The sequence below is a fragment of the Trichosurus vulpecula genome, chromosome 8 (assembly GCF_011100635.1).
Source record: "Trichosurus vulpecula isolate mTriVul1 chromosome 8, mTriVul1.pri, whole genome shotgun sequence".
Classification (NCBI taxonomy): domain Eukaryota; kingdom Metazoa; phylum Chordata; class Mammalia; order Diprotodontia; family Phalangeridae; genus Trichosurus; species Trichosurus vulpecula.
This window is the reverse complement of record NC_050580.1, coordinates 239357484-239380565: the sequence shown is the minus strand read 5'-3', so window position 1 is coordinate 239380565 and position 23082 is coordinate 239357484. Positions and strand designations below refer to the sequence as shown.

The window sequence follows — 23082 nt, the reverse complement described above, 5'->3', positions numbered from 1 at the left end:
TATCCAAGTAGAGAGATAAGACGTAAACACAGGTAGCTATAATATACAATATTGCATGATTTAAGAATTGAAAAATGTACTATCTGATATTCGAGAGGAAGAGCTTTTGTTGGCCAAAAGAACAAGAAAGGCTTCCTGGAGAGGTGGCATTTAACTCTATCTTTAGAGGATGGGTAGGAATTCAAGAAACAAAGAAGATGAAGAGATTCCAGACACAGGAATGATGTGAGCAAAGGCAAAGAGGCAAGAAACATCATAGTGCATCCAGGAGCCACAAAGTAGAACAATTTAGCTAGAGCAGAAAGTGTATGGAAGAAAGAGGTAGATAGACAGACAGACAGATAGATAGACGTAATGTACACACATACATATGTATACATACACATATACATGCTATGGTAGCTAGGTGGTAAAGTGGATAGAGCTCTGTGCCTGGAGTCAGGAAGATCTGAGTTCACGTTTGGCCTCAGACACTAGCTGTGTGACCCTGGGCAAGTCTTTTAAGCACTGTTTGCCTCAGTTTCCTCATCTGTAAAATGTGGATGAATAATAGCACCTACCTCCCAGGGTTGTTGTGAGAATCAAACAAGATAATACTTGTAAAATACTTAGGACAGTGCCTGGCACATAGTAAGCGCTAAATAAATGTTAGCATTTATGATGATGATGATGATGATGGTGGTGATACACACATATATGATAAAACTTAAGAGTTACAGTTTTACCAGATTACAAAGGGTCTTAAATGCTAAACACCAGGAAGCAGTCAGCTGTTGAAGATTTTTAATGAGTGACATTACAAGATCTCTGTGTAAGAAAGGTTGATGTATATTGTAGCTGCAGCAGTCATATTATTATACTTTTAGCTAGAGAGAAGCATTTACTTTCTGTGCTTTGTTTTTATGGCCCAGGAAGGAAGTTACTATCTAGATTATCTTGGGACACACAAATCCTTGAAAGAAAACTCATTTCCCCTTGTATGTGTCAGGAAATGTCACTCAGTCTCTAGCAACTAGAGCAGCACTCCATCAACAGATTTGTAGAAATCCCAAAGGAATCATCCTAAGCCAGGGTCATGATGGTGAATCACTGTTTTTATCTTTTCCTTCCTATCATGTAGTTACTGATGCAGGTGGTTTCATGCCTTTTTTTAAGTACTTAATGCTCACCAGTGAATGTGGGTTCTTTTTCTTATCTTCCCATAAATGACAAGTCATTGATTACCAACATTTTATATTTTAATAGTGAGCAAAAATTGCTCAAATCAAAGTGAGGGCAGATGCAGGTGTGTTCCAGGTGCTATCTTCAAACCCTGCCACAAAAGCAAGGCTGTCTGTTGGTTTTTTTAATATATAAATTCTAACATTCTCCTGTAGCAGGGGTCTTGTAAGATCATAGACACCGACCGGCAGTATTCGATGCAACAAGGAAGCAACTATATCTTCCCAAGAGCCTAGGAAAAATTCCCAGCAGGCCAGGTCAAGAAATAGATTTTTCAGGGAATGAGACTTTTTAGAGATTTATGATTCCCACTTAATATAAATAGAGGAACAGCATTAGAATTCACAGGGATGTCTTTCCTTAGGCCAATTTTGAAATGATTCTGATATTTGCCAGCTACATTGAAATGCTGCATAACAGTGATTCTCAAAGTGTAGTCTAGGGACTCCTGGTAGTCCCCAAGACCCTTACAGGGGTCTGAAAGGTCAAAATTATTTTAATAATAATATGTTTAATTTCTAATAGAGCAAATGTCAATAGGTATAACCCACAGAAATAAAAGCTCTTTGTGGGGAGAGGGAGAGATGCTTAGTAATATTTTAAGAGTGTAAAGGGATCCTGAGCCCCAAAAATTTGAGAACTGCTACCCTATGGTATATTCTCAAGAATTAGTTGTCAAAGATTTCAGATACCAGAGAGTGGACTATTATAGCTGCTGTATGTAAGGAAGGGTGAATGTATAATTGCATTATTGCTGTCTAAGTTTTGCCTACAACAACAGTACAGGACTGTTTTCTGCCACTTATTCAACTGAGCTACAGCAAATTTGCAATACTGTGGCTAAATACTCAAGATGGTCCATTCTCGAAAAGGATTTGGATGGTCCTAAGTGTATATGTTGTGTGACCTAGAAATACTTTGCAGTGGACCACTTTCTATGTTGTTATGATCCAGGGGGGGGAAATGTTTTGTATTTCCTATTTTAATTTTTTGAGGTGTTTAGATGCAGTATGAGTATCCAATGTGGAGGCACAATGCCTGAGTTTGAGTCCTAGCCATGCAATGTAACCTCCCTGCACTCCATTAGCTATATTGGTCAAATGAGGATGATAAGACAGTAGTTAACCTTACAGGTTTGGTGTGAGGAAAATGTAAAGCTTTAAAGTTCTATATAAATATTAAAAGAACTTGGTAAAGGAATGGCAAAGGTAGGGAGCTGTCCTCACCAGAAGCTCTTTACACCAAAGAAAACATAGGTTGAGGAAAAAACAAACAAACAAACAGAGAGAGAGAGATCTGATCCTTCCTATTCATGTAGGAAAAGACTTTTGAAAGGAAATGGCTTTCACAGACTGGCTGTCTTTGACTACCAGTGAGATTAAACTAAATTCCCCAGGAAATACCCTGCATACAGGAAGCGAATGATTCTATTTTAAGGAGTGGAAAGGGGCACAATGATCCATATTTCAGGGCTGTGTCACAGGAGGCCAAGAAGCTTTAGATTTGAAAATAGAAATCTTAGTCCCATCACCTCATCTCTTGTCAGCTGAAGCCTTGTGCTCTTAAATGTCAATAGGAATCAGATACTGCTAGTAACTGGTGAAGCTCCCTTCTCCATGGACCAAGCAAATTCCGTCTGCTTTTCTTGTGATGAAAATATGGCAACGTTCACCTTCCGCAACTATAAATTTATGTTTGATCATCTCAGTATTTATATTCATGAAAAGAAGTCCTTTTTTTCCTGTATAATGAGAAATTAGAACTATGACTCACCAAAAAAATTATTTTAAAGTATAGCCTCTAAAACAAATTGACACAAATATAAAATATATTGGAATAAACCTACAGAATTGTATAAGGCTGGAATGTGCTTGAAAGCCCTGGTTGACCTCTTCTGAGGCAGAGTGTTCAACCTCTGCTCTTGGCTTCTGCTGTACAGAGTAGTCATTCATTAACATCTTGTCAGCCTTAGATGGATGAGAGTGTCAGAGGATCATTTCCCTTCCTTTTTTCCTGTTATCTGGGTTAATTTCATTTGTCTTTCTCAAAAAATTTCTTTCTGTCTGATTCTTTCTGTCAACCCATTATTTTGTCTCTGGGAAGGTTCTTAGGTCACAGTCTTGGTAAATTTGATATTTAAACCTTTGGTACACAGAACACTTTAATCTGCAGGTTTGGGTTTAACTTGTCTCTACTGAAATCCATATTCTAAGACATTGGCTAACTTTGTGTTTTTCCCTTAATACTTTTTAGACCTAGCAATGTCACTTTTCAGATGTCTTCAATGACTCCCTATTGCCTCCCAAATAAAGCTCCATTTCCTCTGCCTAGCATACAAGGTCTCCCACAATCTACTTTCTTCTCAATTCTATCCCATAATAATACCATCCATATACAACAGCCATACTGGTTTATTCTCTGTCCTCCAACTATGCCTTTGCATACAGTTCTCCCCATGCTTAGAATATCATTCACACAATTATTTACCTGTTGAATTTCTACTCATCTGTAACAACAATGTTGCTTGCAGCTGCTTTGGAGGTGTAAGGCCAATAACACCAGCACACAGGAGGGCTGCTAGCACACTTTAAGGGGTTAACAGTCTTACTTTAATTAAACATACATATACCACTCACTTAGTTTAGGGGGAAAAGCCAGCACCCTGAACTTCAGAGCAAATACAAACAGAAATTAACAGACAGGCCTCTATCTGACCAGGGAATTACATAGTTACCAGAGAGGGACACCAACATCTGGGTTTTCAAAGGGGCAGGGGGTGGGGGGTGGGCTCCAACAGCTACCCAGAGTTTCATCTGGCCAAATCACCAAAACTTTTCCGATGACTGTGCCCCCAAAGGCAAACCACCAACCTCAGAGCTCTTATACTCTGTTCAGGGCCCTGAGGGCTCAGAGCCTACTTAGCAAAAAGATGTGGGGCCTGGGGCCTCACATCTAGTTAGTGAAAGGGTGTGGGCCTGCCTCTAATCAGGCCTCCCTTTGTTGAGGCCTCTTCAATGGTCGGGGAAAGATCTTTCACTTACAAATCAGCCTTACACCATCTTTTAAATTGTAGGAAAGTGGTGGGTGAGGATCAAGAGTTAGGGGTGGGGCCACAAGGCTCCATTGAAATCAGTTTTGGTCAGGGCAGACTGAGACTTAAAGAAGAAGGTTTCTACTGCACTCAAACTCAAATATGACTATGAGGACCATTCCTCTAAGTATGCTCTGAGGGGTAAAGAGTGAGTCGGAAGGTGGCAAGGTGATTTGCTTTCTTTTGAAAAAAAATTTTAATAGTATTTTACTTTTTCCAATTACATATAAAGACAATTTTTAACATTCATTTTTATTTATTTTAATACTATTTTATTTTTCTTCCCCAAAACATGTCAAGACAATTTTTAGCATTCACTTTTACATTATTTTGAGTTACAAATTTTTCTCCCTCCCTCCATCCCCTCCCCTCTTACAAAAATGGTAGGCAATTTGATATAGGTTATACATGTAATACAGGTTATACTCCCTCCCCACATCCTCTTCAACATTTATTTTTCCTTTTTTGTCATATTAGCCAATCTGATGAGTATGAGGTGGGACCTCAGAATTGTTTTAATTTGCATTTCTCCAGTAAGAAGTGATTTAGAGCACCTCTTCATATGGCAGGGTGATTTTCATCCAAGGATAGTTATGCTTTGCTTTTTTTTTTTTTTTTTTGTAGTCAGTTTATAGGAGAGGGGGCTTCCCTGTCTGATCCACAGAGTAATATGAAGTGTCTATGTCTTTCACCTGTGCTTAAAGAAGTATAGAAGTTGTATCTGTTCTGATTAGCTCCTCCAGGTGCTTTTGAAGACATCTTCAATCCAGTATTGGGGGGCAGGGAAAGCTCTGACAAGTCCAAAGCGACAAATCTTTCACTATTCCATAGTGGAAAGAGTTGTTGTTCAGTCGTTTTTTTCAGTTGTGTCTGACTCTTTGTGACCCCATTTGGGGTTTCCTTGGCAAAGGTACCAGAATGGTTTGCTATTTTCTTCTCCAGCTAATTTTACAGGTGAAAAAACTGAGGCAGATGGGTCACACAATTAGTGAGCGTCTGAGACTGGATTTGAACTCAGGACAATGAGTTTTCTTAACTCCACGTCCAGTATTCTATCCACCGGAAAGAGTAGTGGACTTGAAGTTAAAAATCTGGGTTCAGTTTATTTTAGTAGTTGTGTGAGCCTGGGAAAGTCCTTTTCACATCTCTGAGCCTTAGTTGACTCTGTAAGATGGGACTTACTGTACTTAAGCCAGTTGCCTCATAGAGTTGTGATGAGATTTGGGTGAAATAGCATGATTTGTAACTATAACTTTATCAATGTCTGTTATTATACTCAAGCTTCCCGAGGAAATCTGGGATGGTAGCGTGAGAAAGATATGGGACGGCCCAGCGTGGACGTATATTGAAGAGTACGGCATGAAACAAGTAAATCTGGTTAGCATTGACATTGCTACTTTGTGGGGATGACAAGACCTGTGGTTTCACTGGTTTAGGGAACGCCCTCTACCAATGCAAATGTCCATCCTTACTCTGCAACTTTTGATCTTAGAGAGTTACCTGAGGCATTGAGAAGTTGTGTCTTGTCCATAGTCACATAGCCAATACTCAGTCAGTCATTGAGCACCCGCTCCATAAGACAGTCCCTGCCCTTGAGGAGCTCAGAATCTAATCAGGGAGACGGTGAGCCAACAAATATGTACAAACAAGCCATATACAGGATAAACAGGAAATACTTAACAAAGGGAAGGCGCTAGAATTAAGAGGGGTTTGGAAGGCTTCCAGTAAAAGGTGGGATTTTAGTTGGGACTTGAAGGAAGCCAAGGAAGCCGGGAGGCAGAGTTATTATAGTAGGAGTTGTATGGTAGTAGGACAGCATTTCAGGCATGTGGGCCAGCCAGAGAAAACACCCAGAGCTGACCCATGGAGTGTCTTGTTCGTGGAACAGCCAGGAGGCCAGTGTCGCTGAATCAGAGTATATGTTGGGGAATCAGGTGTAGGAAGACTAGAAAGGTAAGGAGGGGAGGAAAAGGAGAGATGGGAATAAACATTTATATAGCACCCATGTGCCAGTCTCTGTGCTAAGTGCTTTTTATAAATATCATTGCATTTGACCCTCACAATAACCCTGCGAGGTAATTTATCCTCATCTTACAGTTGAGGGAACTGAAGCAAATAGAGATTAAGTGATATGCTCAGGGTTACTGTCACATAGCCAGTAAGTGTCTCAGGTCAGATTTGAACTCAGGACTTCCTGACCCCGAGCCCAGGGCTCTATTCTTTGTGACACCCACTGCCTCAAGGCTAAGTTATGAAGGGCTTTGAATGCCAAATGGGATTTTGTATTCGTTCTTTGAGGTGATAGGGAACTACTGGAGATTATAGTTTGCAGGGAGAGAGGCGTGTAACATGGTCAGACTCACATTTTAGGAAAATCACTTAGGTGGCTGAGTATGAGTTAGAGGCAGACTTTCACTATACGTCTTTCTGACTCTGAGGCCAATTCCCTATCTAATATGAAACACTGACTCTCTTTAAGTAACATTTAAATAACGTTTCCCGTGTCTATAGAAGTACTATAGAAGGCAATAGCAGTAGGCTATCCAAAACAGCAATGGTTTATAAATATTCTAGGTATTCCAGTTGCAACGGCAGATGTGGGAAAACTGCATAAATTAATCAACAGTAAACAGTCCCTTATTTTGTATTTTATTATGCCACATAAATCAGATTATGCTTGATGAGGTCATTCTGAGAGATCTGATAGATTCACTACCTACAGTCAGAACCCTGTTGTGATCATTGATTCGCCAACATTCAAAGTAACATGAGTGTATATGTATGTATGTATTGATATGTACACATATATATATATTTGGCTTACTTTTAGTTTTAGAAATATTCAGTACATCCTCAGAACACATAATCCTCAAGAGAGACTCACTTCTTTTTTTGTTAGATTCTAATCATAATCACATTGTCATCATAAAAAGTGTCTAAGGAAACCCTTAAAGGAAGCCATCTTAGAGGCTCCTGTCACCTGGAAAAGAAGTATGCATGTGAATTGTTTGGGGATCAGGATGGTAATTATTTGGAACTCCCAATATAGAGAGTAATGTAGATAAAAGGGAACAACCCCATGATGTTGAAGAACAACCAAGTACTATCTTAGAAAAATGCTTCCCCAACATTAAGGTTTTAAAGTCTGAAGTAAAGCAGCTCAAGGCGGCAGGGCATTGCATTTTAACAGAAGATGGCAATAAATATAAATATGAAAAACTCTGTGTTCTGGAGCTAAACCAAAATTGTTATCTGAAGGAGATCCATGTATTAGAAATCCATGATACAGACAGTGCTCCAGAATTTCAAAAAGAACTCACTAAAGCTGAAAAAATAACAATTGTTGGGAATGGGGGCATTGCACTTGAGTTAGTGTATGAAATTAGAGAGATTTTTGGTTCACCTTTGTGAACTGGGTGCTCATTACTCTCACTTGAGGTGTGATTAATACAGTTGAATGGCCTGCCCACGGAATTGTTGAATTTGACCAGGATGTCAATAGCCCTACAGACAGACTGAATTCAATTCAAGAAATGATTATTAGGCATCTGATATATATATATTTCTCTCCCCTCCCCCTCCCATGGTAAGCAATCAGATATAGGTTATACATGTGCAATTGTGTAAAAACATTTCCATATTAGTCATTTTGTACAAGAAGACTGAAATAAAAAAATAAAGTGAAAAATAGCATGCTTCAGTCTGTATTCAAACAATATCAGTTCTTTCTTTGGATGTGAATAGTATGCATCATCCTTAGTCCTTTGGGATTGTCTTGGATCATTGTATTGATGACAATATCTAAGTCATTCGCAGTTGATCATCATTCTGTTACCATGCATGACATTCTCCTGGTTCTGTTCACTTCACTATGCATCCATTCATGTAAGTCTTTCAAGGTTTTTCCGAAATCATCCTTCTTGTCATTTCTCACAGCACAATAATATTCCATTAAAATCACATGCCATGGCTTGTTTAGTTATTCCCTAATTTATGGGCATCCCTTCAATTACCAATTCTTAGCCACCACAAGGAAAGCTGCTATAAATATTTTTGTACAAATATGTCCTTTTCCCATTTTTTAGATGTCTTTGGAATATAGACCTAGCATTGGTATTACTGGATCAAAGGGTATGCACAGCTTTGCAGCTCTTTGGGTATACTTCCAAGTGCTCTCCAAAATGATTGGATCAGTTCATACCTCCATCAACAGTGCATTAATATCCCAGTTTTCCCACATCCTCTCCAACATCCAACATTTTCTTTTTTTGTCATATTAGCCAATCTAGTAATGTGAGGTAGTACCTCAGAGTTATTTTAATTTGCATTTCTCTAATCAGTAGTGATTTAGAGTACTTTTTCATATGACTGTAGATAGCTTTGATTTCTTTGTGTGAAAACTGTCTGTTCATATCTTTGACCATTTATCAATTCAGGAATAACTTGTATTTTTATAAATTTGACCCAGTTCTCTATATGTTTGAGAAATGAGGCCTCTATCACAGATGCTTGTTGCAAAAAAAAAAAAAATTTCCCAGTTTTCTGCTTTCCTCATAATTTTGGTTGCATTGGTTTTGCTTGTGCAAAAAAATTTAATTTTATATAATCAAAATTATCTTTTTACTTTTTGTAATATTCTCTATATCTCCTCTGGTCCTAAATTCTTCCTTGTCCATAAATCTGACAAACTATTCCATGCTCTCTTAATTTACTTATGGTATCATCCTTTATATCTAAATCATTACCCATTTTGACCTTATGTTGACATATGGGGTGAGATGTTAGTTTATTCCTTGTTTGTGCCATGCTGTTATTCAATTTTCCTAGCAGTTTTTGTTCCAAAAGCTTGGATCTTTGGATTTATCATATACTAGATTACTATGGTCATTTACTGTAATGTAATTTGCACCTAATCTATTCCACTGATCCACCACTTTATTTCTTAGCCAGTACTAGATTGTTTTGATAATTACTGCTTTATAATACAGTTTGAGATCTGGTATGACTAGACCACCTTCTTTCACATTTTTTTCATTGATTCCCATGATATCCTTGAGCTTTTGTTCTTCCAGATGAATTTTATTATTATAGGTCTATAAAATAATTTTTGATAGTTTGATTGGTATGGCACTGAATCAGTAGATTAGTTTAGGTAGAATTGTCATTTTTATACTATTGTCTCAGCCTACCCAAAGCAGTTAATATTTTTCCAGTTGTTTAGATCTGACTTTACTGGTGTGAAAAGTATTTTATAGTTGTGTTCATATGGTTCCTGGGTTTGTCTTGGCAAGTAGACTTCCAAGTATTTTGTATTGTCTACAGTTATTTTAAATGGAATTTCTCTATCTTTTGCTGCTGGACTTTGCTGGTAATGGGTTTATTTTGTATCCAGCAACTTTGCTAAAGTTGTTAATAATTTCAAGTAGTTTTTAGCTGATTCTCTAGGATTTTCTAAGTATAACATCATATCATCTGCAAAGAGTGATACTTTTGTTTCCTTATTGCCTATTCTAATTCCTTTAATTTATTTTTCTCTTATTGCTATAGCTAGCATTTCTAGTACAGTATGAAATAATAGAGGTGATAATGGGCCTCCTTGCTTTATTCCTGATTGTATTGGGAAGGCTTTTAGCATATCTCCATTAGAGTTAATGCTTGCTGAAGGTTTTGGATAAATAGTATTTATCATTTTAAGGTAAGCTCCATTTATTCCTATGATCTCTAGTGTTTTTAATAGGAAGGAGTACTGTATTTTGTCAGAGGCTTTTCTGTATCTGTTGAGATAATCATATTATTTCTGTTGGTTTTTTTATTGATATGGTCAGTTATGCTGATAGTTTTCCTAATATTGAACCAGCTCTTCATTACTGGTAAAAATTCCATTTGGTCATAGTGTATGATCCTTGTGATATATTGCTGTAATTTCTTTGCTAGCACTTTATTTAAAATTTTTGTGTCAATATTCACTAGGGAAATTGGTCTATAATTTTCTTTCTCTGAATTGTCTCTTCCTTGTTTTAGGTATCAGCACCATATTTGTGTCATAAAAGGATTTTGGTAGGAGTTCTTCTTCACCTATTATTTCAAATAGTTTATATAGTATTGGGATTAATTGTTCTTTAAGTATTTGGTAGAATTTGCTTGTGAATCCATCTGGTCCTAGGGATTTTTTTTCTTAGGAATTTCATTGATGGCTTGTTCAATCTCTTTTTCTAAAATTGGATTATTTCATCTGATATATTCTATACCCTACAAAGAACTACACAGATAGGAAAAAAAGCATCTACCCTCAAGAAGTTTTCAGTCTAGTAGAAGAACTGAAAACTACAAAGTGTGACTATTTAGTCGGCATCTGAGGTCTGATACACAGCAGAGATTCCAGGAACTCTGGCCTCACTTGTTCTCTCACTTTCCCCACCATAAACCTCAGCCTAAATTTACATGTCCCAAAACCACCCAAGATAAAAAAAAAATTTTACATTACTTAGTTCATCAATAGCTAGTGCCACGCTGAGTGACAACCTTTTAAAACTGTATAATTATGCCATCGTGTCTCATAAGTGAGCTCCAGTTTCAAATGAATGCATACATGAGTGTTTACAATGTGTGTATTCCCATTGCTTACTGTGGTAAGCAAATACAAAAGGAAATGTAGTCTCTACTTTCAAGGAACATTCATTATTCAGAAATTTTTTTCAATTATCAAGTATTAATTTTTTTCTCTTACCTTCTCCCACCTCTCCCCATTAAAAAGAAAGAAAAAAAAACCCTATTGCATAAGCAGAGTCAAGCAAAACATATACTCACATTAGTCATGTCCAAAAATGAATTTTCTATTTTGCATATTGGTCTGTTATCTCTGTATCATATATTGGGTAGTGTTTTTTATGAGTCCTGAAGTCATTAGTGTTCATTAGTTGATCAGAGTTCTTAAATGTTTCCAAATTTTTTTCATTTTTATAATATTATTGATGTTGTAATATAAATTATTCTTTTGGTTCTGCTCTCTTCACTCTGCATCAATTTGAGTCGTTCCTTGTCTTGGGAGCTTATATTCTAATAAAAAGAGAAGAGTGGTGGCTACACAAACGTATTTCAGTCTGGGAAGTCACAGAAATTGAGTCTCAATTTTCAGTGAAATCTTTTATTCTAAACAAATATTTTCCAACACCAACTCTCTTGTAGGCTGATCACATACCCAAATTCTCTACCTCTGACCACTTTGGCCTCTGTATGCTGTACCTCCTAGGGACTGATCAGAAGTAAGGATTAGGAGCTGGATCAAAGAAGGAATTGGTTTTGGAGTGAGTGGAGCAGGAAGAGGCATTGACTTTTTGAAGTTTATATGCTTCTAGAAGTATGAATCTTAGAGTTTTGAAAACCAATAAAAGTGTGCCTCTGACTAGTGGATGTACATCATCTGAGAGTTTTCTTACACCTGTCTGTTTTAGGATTTTTCTGGAGGGGGTAAAGAGAGCTGATGATGAGGATTTTGCATTACATTAAAGTTAAGATTTTTTTTTTGAAGATCCACTTTATGTATAACACATGATCAGTTAGTTGCTCCTATGAGATAAAAATGAAAAATAGTAGGCAATAGTCTCTATTCTCATTGTTACCATAATCTAAAAGGATGACAGGACATACATACATACATATATACATATATGCAAATATATATATATATGATAGCAATTCCATATAACAGTTTCCTCATCTGTAAAATGAGGGAATTGGCAAGGGTGAAGGAAAAGGAGTAGACAAGGTAGAGCAGACACATAGAGAGAAACAACATTTAAGGTGAGACATAATAAGAGATATTTCAGAAACAAATTAATGCATTTTATTGTGAGAAAATTTAGAACTTCATGACAGCCAGGTATTTCTTTTGTGATAAGTCAGGTAGTGCCTATATAGTGACAGTATTTCCCAAACTCCAAATCAGGACACATGACCTGGCAAATGGTATTTATTTTTCTAAACCTCATTTTAAAAGTAATTTTTTTCTTTTAAATTAGGATTGTCTTGGAAAATCTGAGACATACAATTGCAGTACTCCTATACAAAAAATGCAGCTCAAAGCATCAGATGGACAGTAGAAACAAGAGAATTAATTTCAGACTTTGCCAAAAACAGACAAATATTTTGTCCTACCTCTGAGATTTGGACTAAACAGCCTCTAATATCCCTTATAGTTCTAACATTCTATAAGTCTAAGTAAATAGTAATATACAGGCTTGTTTTCCATGTGAATGGTTAATCCTGTAGTTTCTTTCTTTTGTTAAATTCCAAGGGAATCTTCAATAACCCACCTGCCATTTCTCTGAGGACCTTGAAACTACACTGGATTTTATGTTGCCTTGATCATTTAGTAGACATTCAAATATTTGGTAATTCTTCATGGACTTGAAAACAATGAAATATCTCCCTTGATTTTGCTGTGGGAGGATATAATCTTTTAATGGATCTAGGTTGAACATGCCCATTAATTTCCATTGGAGTTGTATCTATAAAATCAATAGAACCTTCTTGGGTGATTGCGGTTGGGGCAATAACCTTGTAGTAGACATCTCACATCTGTAGTATTTAGCTGCTGTGCACATTAAATGTGCAGTGCACATTAAATTGAATTTGGGGCCCATGGAGGAAAGTAGGAAGGGAAGGAATAGCTGCTAATTAAACTGTTATGATTATAGAATAAATCAGTAAATAGAATAAGGTGGATTTGTAGCTTTGTTCTGAAGAGAGACATTTTAGGTTGATTTCCTCTGAGGGAGAAGGGTTTGGTCATCTTCCAGCTTGTTTTCATCTTCATTCTCTACTGTTTTCCTCTGCCAGGCATAGATCTATAAAGAGATTCTAACAAATTGACAAGATATGGTTGCTGCTGTATCCATGTAGCCTGTGTCAGGACTGTTTATTTTATCCCCAGGGGCTATTAGTAATTTCTTAAAGATTTTGGAAGTCCTCATACTTGCCTCCAGGAATGTCTTATTTTAAAGAACATTGCAAACCAACTTCTGTGATTAAATAGCAGGATAGTCTTGTAATATGATGTAGATAGTTTTGTGGGACTTTTTCATTAAAAAAAAAACTTTTCCAAAACTCATTCATAAAAGAATGGATTTTCTTTTCTTCAGAAGTTTCATCTACTTTGACTACTTAACACCTGAACATCCTGATATTTAGATAAGGACATCACAAGTGATTGTTTTGGGCTGATTGTGACCTCACAAAGATAGAAGTTGAGCTTCAGTCAGCTTATAGGAAGAAGGAGTGAAACTGCCAAAGGACATGAAATTATATATGTCAGTTAAAGAAAAAAAATAAGCATAAGTCTCAAAAATAAACAAATCAAGGCTTTTCATTTCATATTTCCTCCACTAAGTTTCAGGAGACTTTTTGTGTAAAGGCTGTCCATGGGACTTAATTTCATACAATGCTCAAGGCCAAGGGAGCAGCTCCTAGAGGTCTCTGTGTGAGCCCATACCATGGTGATGTCACCAGGAAGGACCCTGTGTGATAAGAAGGCTTTACAAGGCAGGAGGCTTAAAAAGCACGGCTGCACATAGGAGAGTAAAAGACATAAGGAGACAGAAGTGGGAGAGATCGCATGGAATGCTGGACCATGGCATCCCCAAATCCTAGTGTCACTTATGGACCATGATGACTCCAGATACACAGTGAGAACTTTAAACTTTCAGGCTACCCCATTGGAATCCTGGGAAAGATACTGTCAAAGGCAGACACTCTAAGCATTTACCACTGGGACTGTGAGTTCTGAAGTGACTGTCCTCTCCTACTGTGCCAGAAAGGAAGAGGGATTGAAGGGGAATTAAATTACAACTTCCCTGGAGGGAATAGGAGATTGTCAGCCCTTTGCGTATGTGTACAGATATTCTCCTACTTGTTTCTCTTCCTTGTTGTTTACATTGTTTTGTGTCAATTAAATGTTTTGCTATTGGATTTATGTGTCTTTGGTAGGGTCTAGCAAAAGAGTAATACATCAGATGGAGACTCAGGCCCATGAATTGAAATTATCCCAAACTAGCCACACTGAGCCTGGATGTAGCTACATCTAAAATTGTAGAACGTTGTGAAACTCTTCAGTAGAGCCTATTACTTTGCTGCCGTTTAAAGAAATTTTATTTTACAGTAGATGGTATTGTTTTACAATTTCCTTCAGTTTGGAATGGAGGACTCTTTTTATTATGTTCACAAAGTATGTAATAGGAAAGATGGAAAATGATTCTCATGAATGAGATTTTCACAAAGCACTTGTCACGTTATATATGTAATCCTTTTAGGGAAATTATCCATAGCTTCATCAGTAAGCCAGCCCCCACGGAAGAAGATTTCATCTTGCTTTTGAAAACCTATGAGCAAAGGAGTGGCCTTGAGCTCAGCAGAGTGGGACAAATCCCTAGCAGAATGGGTGTGATCACTTACTTAGCAAAGGCTCTAAAGTAATGTGAACTCTGATGGGTGAAAACTGGGATTAAGAGACAAAGAAGACATGAAGAAAGGCATGAAATCTACATGCATTTTTATTTGTGTACTTTCCACTGATTTGACAATAGTTTCTGAGATTCCTAGCCATAGTGGTTAAGTTATCTGTCAAGGAAGCTGCTATGATCAACCCAGGAGTTCTGTTTAGGGTTTTAAAACAGAAAGCTAAGAACTGCTAACCTTCTTTGATTCCCAAGCTCTTTTTCCTATTTGTATACCTTTTGGAAAGCACAATAACCAAGGTCTCTACATATCCAGCTGAAAAATGGGATAGATCATAACATTATACATAGGAATTCTAGGTCTTAATTTTAAAATACTTTGTAATTCTTATATGATTTCACAATTATTAAATGTTGTTTTTTCATTATTGTGTGTATATTTAGGTTGATAGATATGTAAATTATGTACATGCATGTGTACCAGTCTTTATTTTCAAAGATAACTGTTGACAGCAATTGCTACCTAGACACAAAAATGAGTATGACTTGAAAAACCGATGTGTGGCCTGGTGTGCTGGCATGTATTTGTCATCCCTGCCGTGGGGATTGGCTAAGGCTCTGGTTGATTCTTGGAGCTCAGAAGTTCTGAACTGAAGTAGGGCTGAAGTTAATGGAGTGACTTGCATTAATTTTGAGCCCTCAGGGAAGGTCATTAGCTTTCCTAAAGAAGGGTAAACCAGCTCAGTTTAAAGCCTCAGTGACAATCAGTATTGGAATTGACCTAAATGTGGCTATTGCATTTCCAGCCCTGGTAAGAAAAAGAGACCCACTCTCAAAAAAAACAAAACAAAACACCTAAGATGAATGTGAAAACAGCAATCTTGTCCAAAGGCAATTATATATCATACTATTAAATTTGTGAGGCTAGATATCCTTCTCCATGAAGGTATAGCAAGTTGTTTTAGAGTGTGTGTGTGTGTGTGTGTGTGTGTGTGTGTGTGTGTATTGCACCACCAGAGTTATCTCCGGTATCTAGCAGTCTAAATTGGTATCCTGTTCCTCTTCAATTCTAAGTCATCACCAGTAGAGTGTTTTGGATGATCACAGTAGAAACCAAGGCACTCATCAGAGTACCAGAAAGTTAGGACCAGGGCTGGCTCTAGGAAGAATTGTGATGCAGATAGGGCTTGTTTTCATTCTGTTCTGCTTTTGTTCCTGTCTTTTAATGTCTTCCCCATGGTGGCCTTTAAGTCCAAAGCCCCTTTCCTTCCCTCTATTGCCTCATTTCCTCAGGACCCTTCGGGATACACTAACTTATCTCACAATTTGTGCCTAAGTATTAATAACTGCTCTCAGTTCAACTTGTTACCCCTCTCTGGTAATATTTACATTTTATCAAGTGTCTTCAGTTGTGATCCAAAGTTACATTTCAGGTTGGGATTTGGAGTTTTGGGGGCAGGAGGTGGGTGAAACAGCCTTAAGAAGAAGGAACTTTTGGTACCCCTTTAAATTAAATCATGCCACATAAATGGCTTCTATTCCACTTTCCAGCGAGGCTAGCCTTGAAAAGAACAGAAAACAAAGAGAGAGGAGAGAGAATAGTCATAGGGAGTGGGAGGCACAAGGAGGGGAATGTTGCATTGAGGGCCGTAGACTCTCTAATCAGTTCAAGTATAACTAAACAATAAACTTGGTTTCTTCAATAAGATCAGTTTTATGCCCACTTGCAAAGATCATTTTCAGGGTTCAGAAGCTTGACTTTCTGAACTTGAATTTATCAAGGAAAATAAAATATTTATTTCATAAGCACTTTGTAAAATACAAAGGAGAACATATGAGAATGCAATTCTGAGATACTTTGTTCCTACCAGCATGGTCTTTTTTGAGTGGCAATAGATTGTTGCTTTAGTATTAATATTGTCAAGGCTACGAGAATGAATAACTCCAGTTCTCAGCACTACTTAAGTATAGAAGAGAGAAAGGGAACAGATATTTATTAAATATCTCCTGTATGTCAGGCACTGCACTAAGAACTTTACAAATACTATATAATTTTTACCTAAAACAACAACCCCTATATATAGGTGCTATTTGTATCCATTTTATAGATGAGGAAAGTGAGACAGGCAGTGGTAAATTTGCAGTATACGATGGCTTCTTATGTTATATACTAACCAGTTGTATGATCCTGGCCAGAGTTACACAGCTGTAAGTGTATACATGAGAAGTCATCATATTTCACAAATCTATATTCACTGTCAAGATTAGGCACATACGCATGCATGTGAGCAATGAACAACAATGAAATTTGACAAATTCCAAATAAAATTCTAGTAATTCATTTCCTATCCTATCAGTCTCCCTGTCCTGAAAATAATTATTAAATGTTTACATCATTTTTATATTTTTTTCTTTTTCCTTTAGACAATTCTTCTTCTCTCCAGGAAGATGAAGAAGTAGAGATGGAAACCATCAGCTGGCACACTGGTGGCCTGGCCATGAATGGGCATTCTGCCACCCCAATGACCTCAGTTCGTTTCCCCAGCTGGGTGACTTTTGATGACGATGAAATCAGCTGCCCTCTGCCACGAAGCACCTCTACTTTAAAACCAGACCCAGGATCCATTGTACCTCCTATCGAAGATGTGAATTGTAACTTAACTGGATCCTTTAAGAAGAGAGAACGTCCTAAGAGTAGCTTAGTAGACTTCTCCACAGTTCAAAAACTAGATATTTCCTCTCTAAACCGGCCACCTTCCATAAGTGAGCCCCCACCTTGGAGGCCAACCAACCCTTTCCTGAATGAGACCCTGAAGGATGTGCAGCCTTCTCCCATTAACCCTTTCAGTGCCTTCTTTGAGGAGCAGGAAAGGCGTTCCCACAATAATTCCATCTCCAGCACCACAGGAAAAAGCCAGAGGGATTCCCTCGTTGTCATATATCAGGAATCAGATGCCATCACCTTTGATGATTCGGTCAAGAAAAGAACACACTCTGATGCTGTTGAGAAGCTCAAACAACTACAGATTGGGGACCCCGATCACCTTGGCAGCGCCACACTACCTGATGATGACCCAGCATTGTGGGGTGGGCTGGGCGATGAGCTGAGTAGCTCAGCCCTATCTCGACCCAGAGATGGTTGGCCCATGATGCTAAGGATCCCTGAAAAGAAGAACATTATGTCTTCCAGGCACTGGGGACCAATCTACATAAAGCTCACAGATAGTGGCTGCCTACAGTTGTATTATGAGAAGGGCCTGGAGAAACCATTCCGAGAGTTCAAACTGGAGATCTGCCATGAGATTTCTGAACCTAAACTCCAGAACTACGATGAAAATGGGAGAATCCACAGCATGCGAATAGACCGTGTTACATACAAAGAGAAGAAGAAATACCAACCTAAACCAGCTGTGGCTCATATGGCTGAACGGGAGCAAGTAATTAAGCTAGGAACCACCAGCTATGAAGACTTCCTGAGTTTCATCAGGGCAATTCAGGACTACCTTATGAGTTTGCCAGTGTCCTCCATGGACCTAAGCACAGTGGGTTTGAACTATCTAGAGGAGGAGATTACAGTGGATGTTAAAGATGAATTCTCTGGAGTCTTGAGCAAAGGAGACAACCAGATTCTTCACCACCAAGTCCTAACACATATTCATGTGCTAAGTTTTCTTTCTGGACTTGCAGAGTGCCACCTGGGCCTCAATGATATCCTTGTGAAAGGGAATGAAATAGTCTCCCGGCAGGATATCATGCCCACCACCACCACCAAGTGGATAAAGCTCCATAACTGCCAATTCCATGGGTGCGTAGATGAGGAGGTGTTCAACAGCTCCCGAATTATCCTGTTCAATCCCTTAGATGCGTGCCGCTTTGAGTTAATGCGGTTTAGGACAATTTTTGCGGAAAAGACCTTACCTTTCACTCTCAGGACTGTGGCAAGTATCAATGGGGCAGAAGTAGAGCTACAGAGCTGGCTAAGGATGTCAACTGGTTTCTCCTCTAATCGTGACCCTCTCACCCAGGTTCCCTGTGAGAATGTGATGATCCGGTATCCAGTGCCTAATGAGTGGGTGAAAAATTTCCGGAGGGAAAGTGTTCTAGGGGAGAAATCTTTAAAAGCCAAAGTGAACAAGGGGGCCAGTTTTGGATCAACCAGTATATCTGGCTCTGAGCCGGTCATGAGAGTAACTTTGGGTACTGCCAAGTATGAGCATGCTTTCAACTCCATTGTATGGAGGATAAATCGACTCCCTGACAAAAACTCAGGTAGGTAGATGATCTTTCTCTAGTTAATGAACAGCTTGAAAGCTGTCAGCAGGGCTGGTGTCACTATTTCAAGTCTCCTTGTTCCTTTAAATTCTGGTTTTGTCGCTTCTTTGTTTTTGTCTTCTCTTATATTCCCAGCACTTAGTACTGTGCCTGGAACACTATAGATGCTTAATAAATAATGCCTATTGACTTGACTTCCCCACCTTAGCCTGCCCCCTTCACTGTTCAACTACTTCCTTAAAATTTTAAAATATTCCTCTTAAATTAACTGAGTGCCTTACCAAGGCATCTTAGGGAAAGACTTGTTCTTATCTGATTCACTAAGATGTCAGCCCCGTTGATAGAAGCTAGCAGATTCCAGGTCCTAGGAACTTCTAGGTTCCAAGAAAATTCCAACAGAAGCATCTAGGTGGGGGTTGGGGGTGGGGTGACAATCTTTTATTTATTTGCCAGTGATGACTTAGAATCTCTGTACTAGATGCGACCGAAAAGGACCAATTCATGATCAGTCTTCCTTTCTGTATTTAGGAATGATTTGTGTCCTTAGTTGGTTACATTTAGCCTGTCTCTGTTTCTGAGTCAGGTTCACAATCAAAGAATATTAGAATTGGAAAGGACCTTAGAGATCATCAAGCAGATAGACCCATCATTTTATAGATAAAGAAACTGAGCCCCAGAGAGATCATGTGGCCAACTTGAGGTCACACAACTAGTGGGTTTGAATCCAGATCTCCTCTCTCTATTGTAGAGCCATGCTGTAGAAAGGGCAGCTCCTGGACTCATGGACTCTTATAACCAGGAACTGTCTTGCCAGCTGCTTTACGCATACTGCCTTGACTATTCCTACTTCCCCACTCTATACCTCTTGCTCTTGTTTTGGGCACAGTGATCGAGTTATTGCTAATATTGGTTCTGAAAAGGGTGTGACAGTTGACTGCCCTTTGGCTCTACCTACTATCCTTATAACCAAAATTCCCTTCTTTGGCTACTCCCCTACATGTATTATATTGAAATGTAGGCTTCTTTAGTGTAGGTACTCTCATTTTTGTATTTGTATCCCCAATACCTTTCATAGTGCCTGGCACATAGTAATAATATCTAGCAGGTTTACAAAGCAATTTTTATACTTTATCTCTTTCGGTCCCCATAACAACCCTGTGAGGTAGGTGCTATTATAAATCCCCATTTTACAGATAAGGAAACTGAGGCTAGAGAAGAGGTTAAGTGACTTACCCAGAGTCTGAGGCAGGATTTGAGCTCAGGTCTAACTCCAAGTCTACTACCACTGTCCATATGCCACCTAGCTGACTACTACAGCATGGTACATTATCATTTTGGTTATTGGAACAACCTTGCGAGGTAGGTAGTTACAGACACCATTATTTTACCAAGGGGCGAAACAAGGAGCTCACAATCAGTAACTGACAGAACCAGACGTTGAACCCAAACCTTCTGACTGTCCACTACACTAAGCTGACTGGGGCACTGGGAGAAAAGGATGATATTCAGAAAGCACACTTGAGAGGCTTTAACTCCAGCAGATGGTGCAAAAATGGGACGTAGATGATAAAATTGTCTGTTCAGACCCAGATAGTCTAAAAAAGGGATCATAGATGTTGAAGTGAGACAATGGGAGCAATGGCCTGCTTGAAATGTCTGTTCTCCCAAGTCCTAGTGATGCTTTGAGATGACATATTGCAAATCGTTAGCCAGGTACCTTAAAGTGAATGAGCCTGTCAGGCAGTAATTTCAGGTCTTGGAGTCTCCTAAAAATCAGTTACCTTCCTGGTTTATGTTTGTAAGAAGTTCATCTCTCAATTAAAAAGTATTTTACCATGGCCATAATTGTTGATGATATCCTGATTTGTAGTAATAGCTAACATTTGTGTAGCACTTTAAAGTTTACAAAGCACTTTATAAATACTATAAGTATTAACACATTTTGTCCCACATGTTGTCTCACAACAACCCTGGGAAGTAGGTGATATTGTGATATCTATGTTACAGTTAAAGAAACTGAGGCAAGCAGAGGTTAAGTGAATTGCCCAGGGTCACACAGCTAGTAAGTCTCTGAGGTTGGATTTGAACTGAGATCTTTCTGACTCCACGTCTGGCACTCTAAACACTGTGCCACTTGGTTACCTCTAGTGTATCTTTTCTGCTTTGTCAGTTAAGTTAATGACCTACAGAGAATTATGGTATCAAAAAATCCCAGATTTGGAAATGAACTCAGAGACCTTATAATCCAGCATTATAAAAGTAAGAGAAGGGAACAGGCAACTGACATTCAACAGCATTCAATAACATCATTATATTCATAAAATTGTCTGAAAAGCACAGAGAATAGATAATCCCACTGTTTATTATGTCACTAACAAAAAAACACATATGGTTTGGTAGAGTGAAACACAGTATCAAAAGTATGCATATGTAAAAAACAGAATTTCCCTTGAAAGCTGGAATAGAGATAAATTTGTTCAACAACACTGACTATAAATATAAAGTGGAATGTAAAACAGGGAAACTTAGCTTGTCAGAGGCATTGGTCACTGTCATGAAGAATGTCCAGTGCTGAGGCAATGGAAGAGATATTCCCTATAATTGATAAGGTTCTTCAGATGGTCCTCTTAATAGATAATATGGTGCATCAAAGTTCTCCTATATCAAAGTACCTCCTAAATGAGATCAATCAAAAAGCATGAAAGTGCCTACTGCATTCCAGGCATTGCCCACAATAGCTCGAATTCTACGTGTTTACATAGGACAAACCAAATGAATAAATAATATTGATTGTCCATATCAGCAGTTGAACCGGCAGCCTCTATGGCTGGTATATTAGTGTACATCATTTGACAAACACTGCAAGTAGATAAGGAGCTAGGCCCAAAGTTGAACAGGAGATTTGAGTTGGATTGTCCTTGGGAAAGGATTAATTGGAAGACAGAATGAGATACAGTTTGCACAATTAGTGATAGTGCCAATACAAAAAAAGATCACAAATCTATCACAGTATCCAAGAAGCATCCCCAACAAGCCTCATCTCATTCTGAGCTCGAGTGCTTCTGATGCTGTTCTTGGAGGACTGTGCCACATTTTTGATCTTGTCTTTCAGTGCCTACATTGGCTTCCATTTTTTGGTACACATCTCATTAAAATCTAGTTTGGTCAATTAGTTCCCTGTGCCTCCATTTTCCCTTTTCTTCCTCAAGGAAATTATTTCTATTTGTGACTTCAGAATTTCATTTTTGAGAGCTTCATTTCTCTCTCTTGGATTCTTTTTTCTCATAATTTAGTCCATAGGATCCTATTTCTCCCTTCTCTGTACCCTTTTGAAGTCTGATCTCCAAAAACCTAAGGTGCATATCAAACTATGTTCAGCTTTCTTCTTTTCTTTCCCAAACTGCAAAAACTGATAAGGGTTTCCATCATTCATAATTAAGCAATCAGCAGATATTTCTGACTATACCTTTTTGGTCAGGATTAGGTTAAGATTAAAAGGACCAGTTGTTGTTTCCTTCATGTTTTGAAGGATGAAATGATTGTAAGGGGAGACAGGAGAGGGTTGAGGGAAGAGGGGAAAGGTCGGGGAGGGGAGAAGAGAGAAGAGAGAACAAATGTCCACATAATTTAATTCACCCACCACTACTTAAGTTATGCCTCCAGGTGGGGTTTTTTTGTCTCTTTCCCAAATTCCTCATATCCAGGTGGCCTGTGGTATGACCTAATGGCAGTATTTCTTCTGTTTCTGCCTCAATTAAGCTTCACCTAACTTCCCAGGGACCTTAAGGTTGTAATAATCATGCAACAAGAGACCTCAAGATTCCAAACTATTGCTAACACTCCCCTCATTTTTCACCATCTTTCTAAATCTACTACTTTTTGAAACTTCTTCCCATCCTAGCCTTTGGAAGAATCTTACTCTTTTTGTGTCATTGACCAATGTGATGAAGCTTATGAACCCCTTCTCAGAATGTTTTTAAGTGCATAGGATTACAAAGGAAGCCAATTATAGTTATCATTTAAAAAAAAACAAGGTCATGGGCTCTA

At 38.3% G+C, this 23082-nt stretch overlaps 1 protein-coding gene across 1 annotated transcript in view; it reads left to right on the top strand.

The window, feature by feature from the left end:
* Nucleotides 1–23082, top strand: part of STON2 (stonin 2) — a 174055-nt gene that overhangs the window by 134737 nt on the left and 16236 nt on the right. Inside the window, exon 5 of the mRNA XM_036735413.1 lies at nt 17188–19032. Within this exon, the coding sequence (XP_036591308.1) occupies nt 17188–19032 (1845 nt within the window). The remainder of the gene's footprint in view (nt 1–17187; nt 19033–23082) is intronic.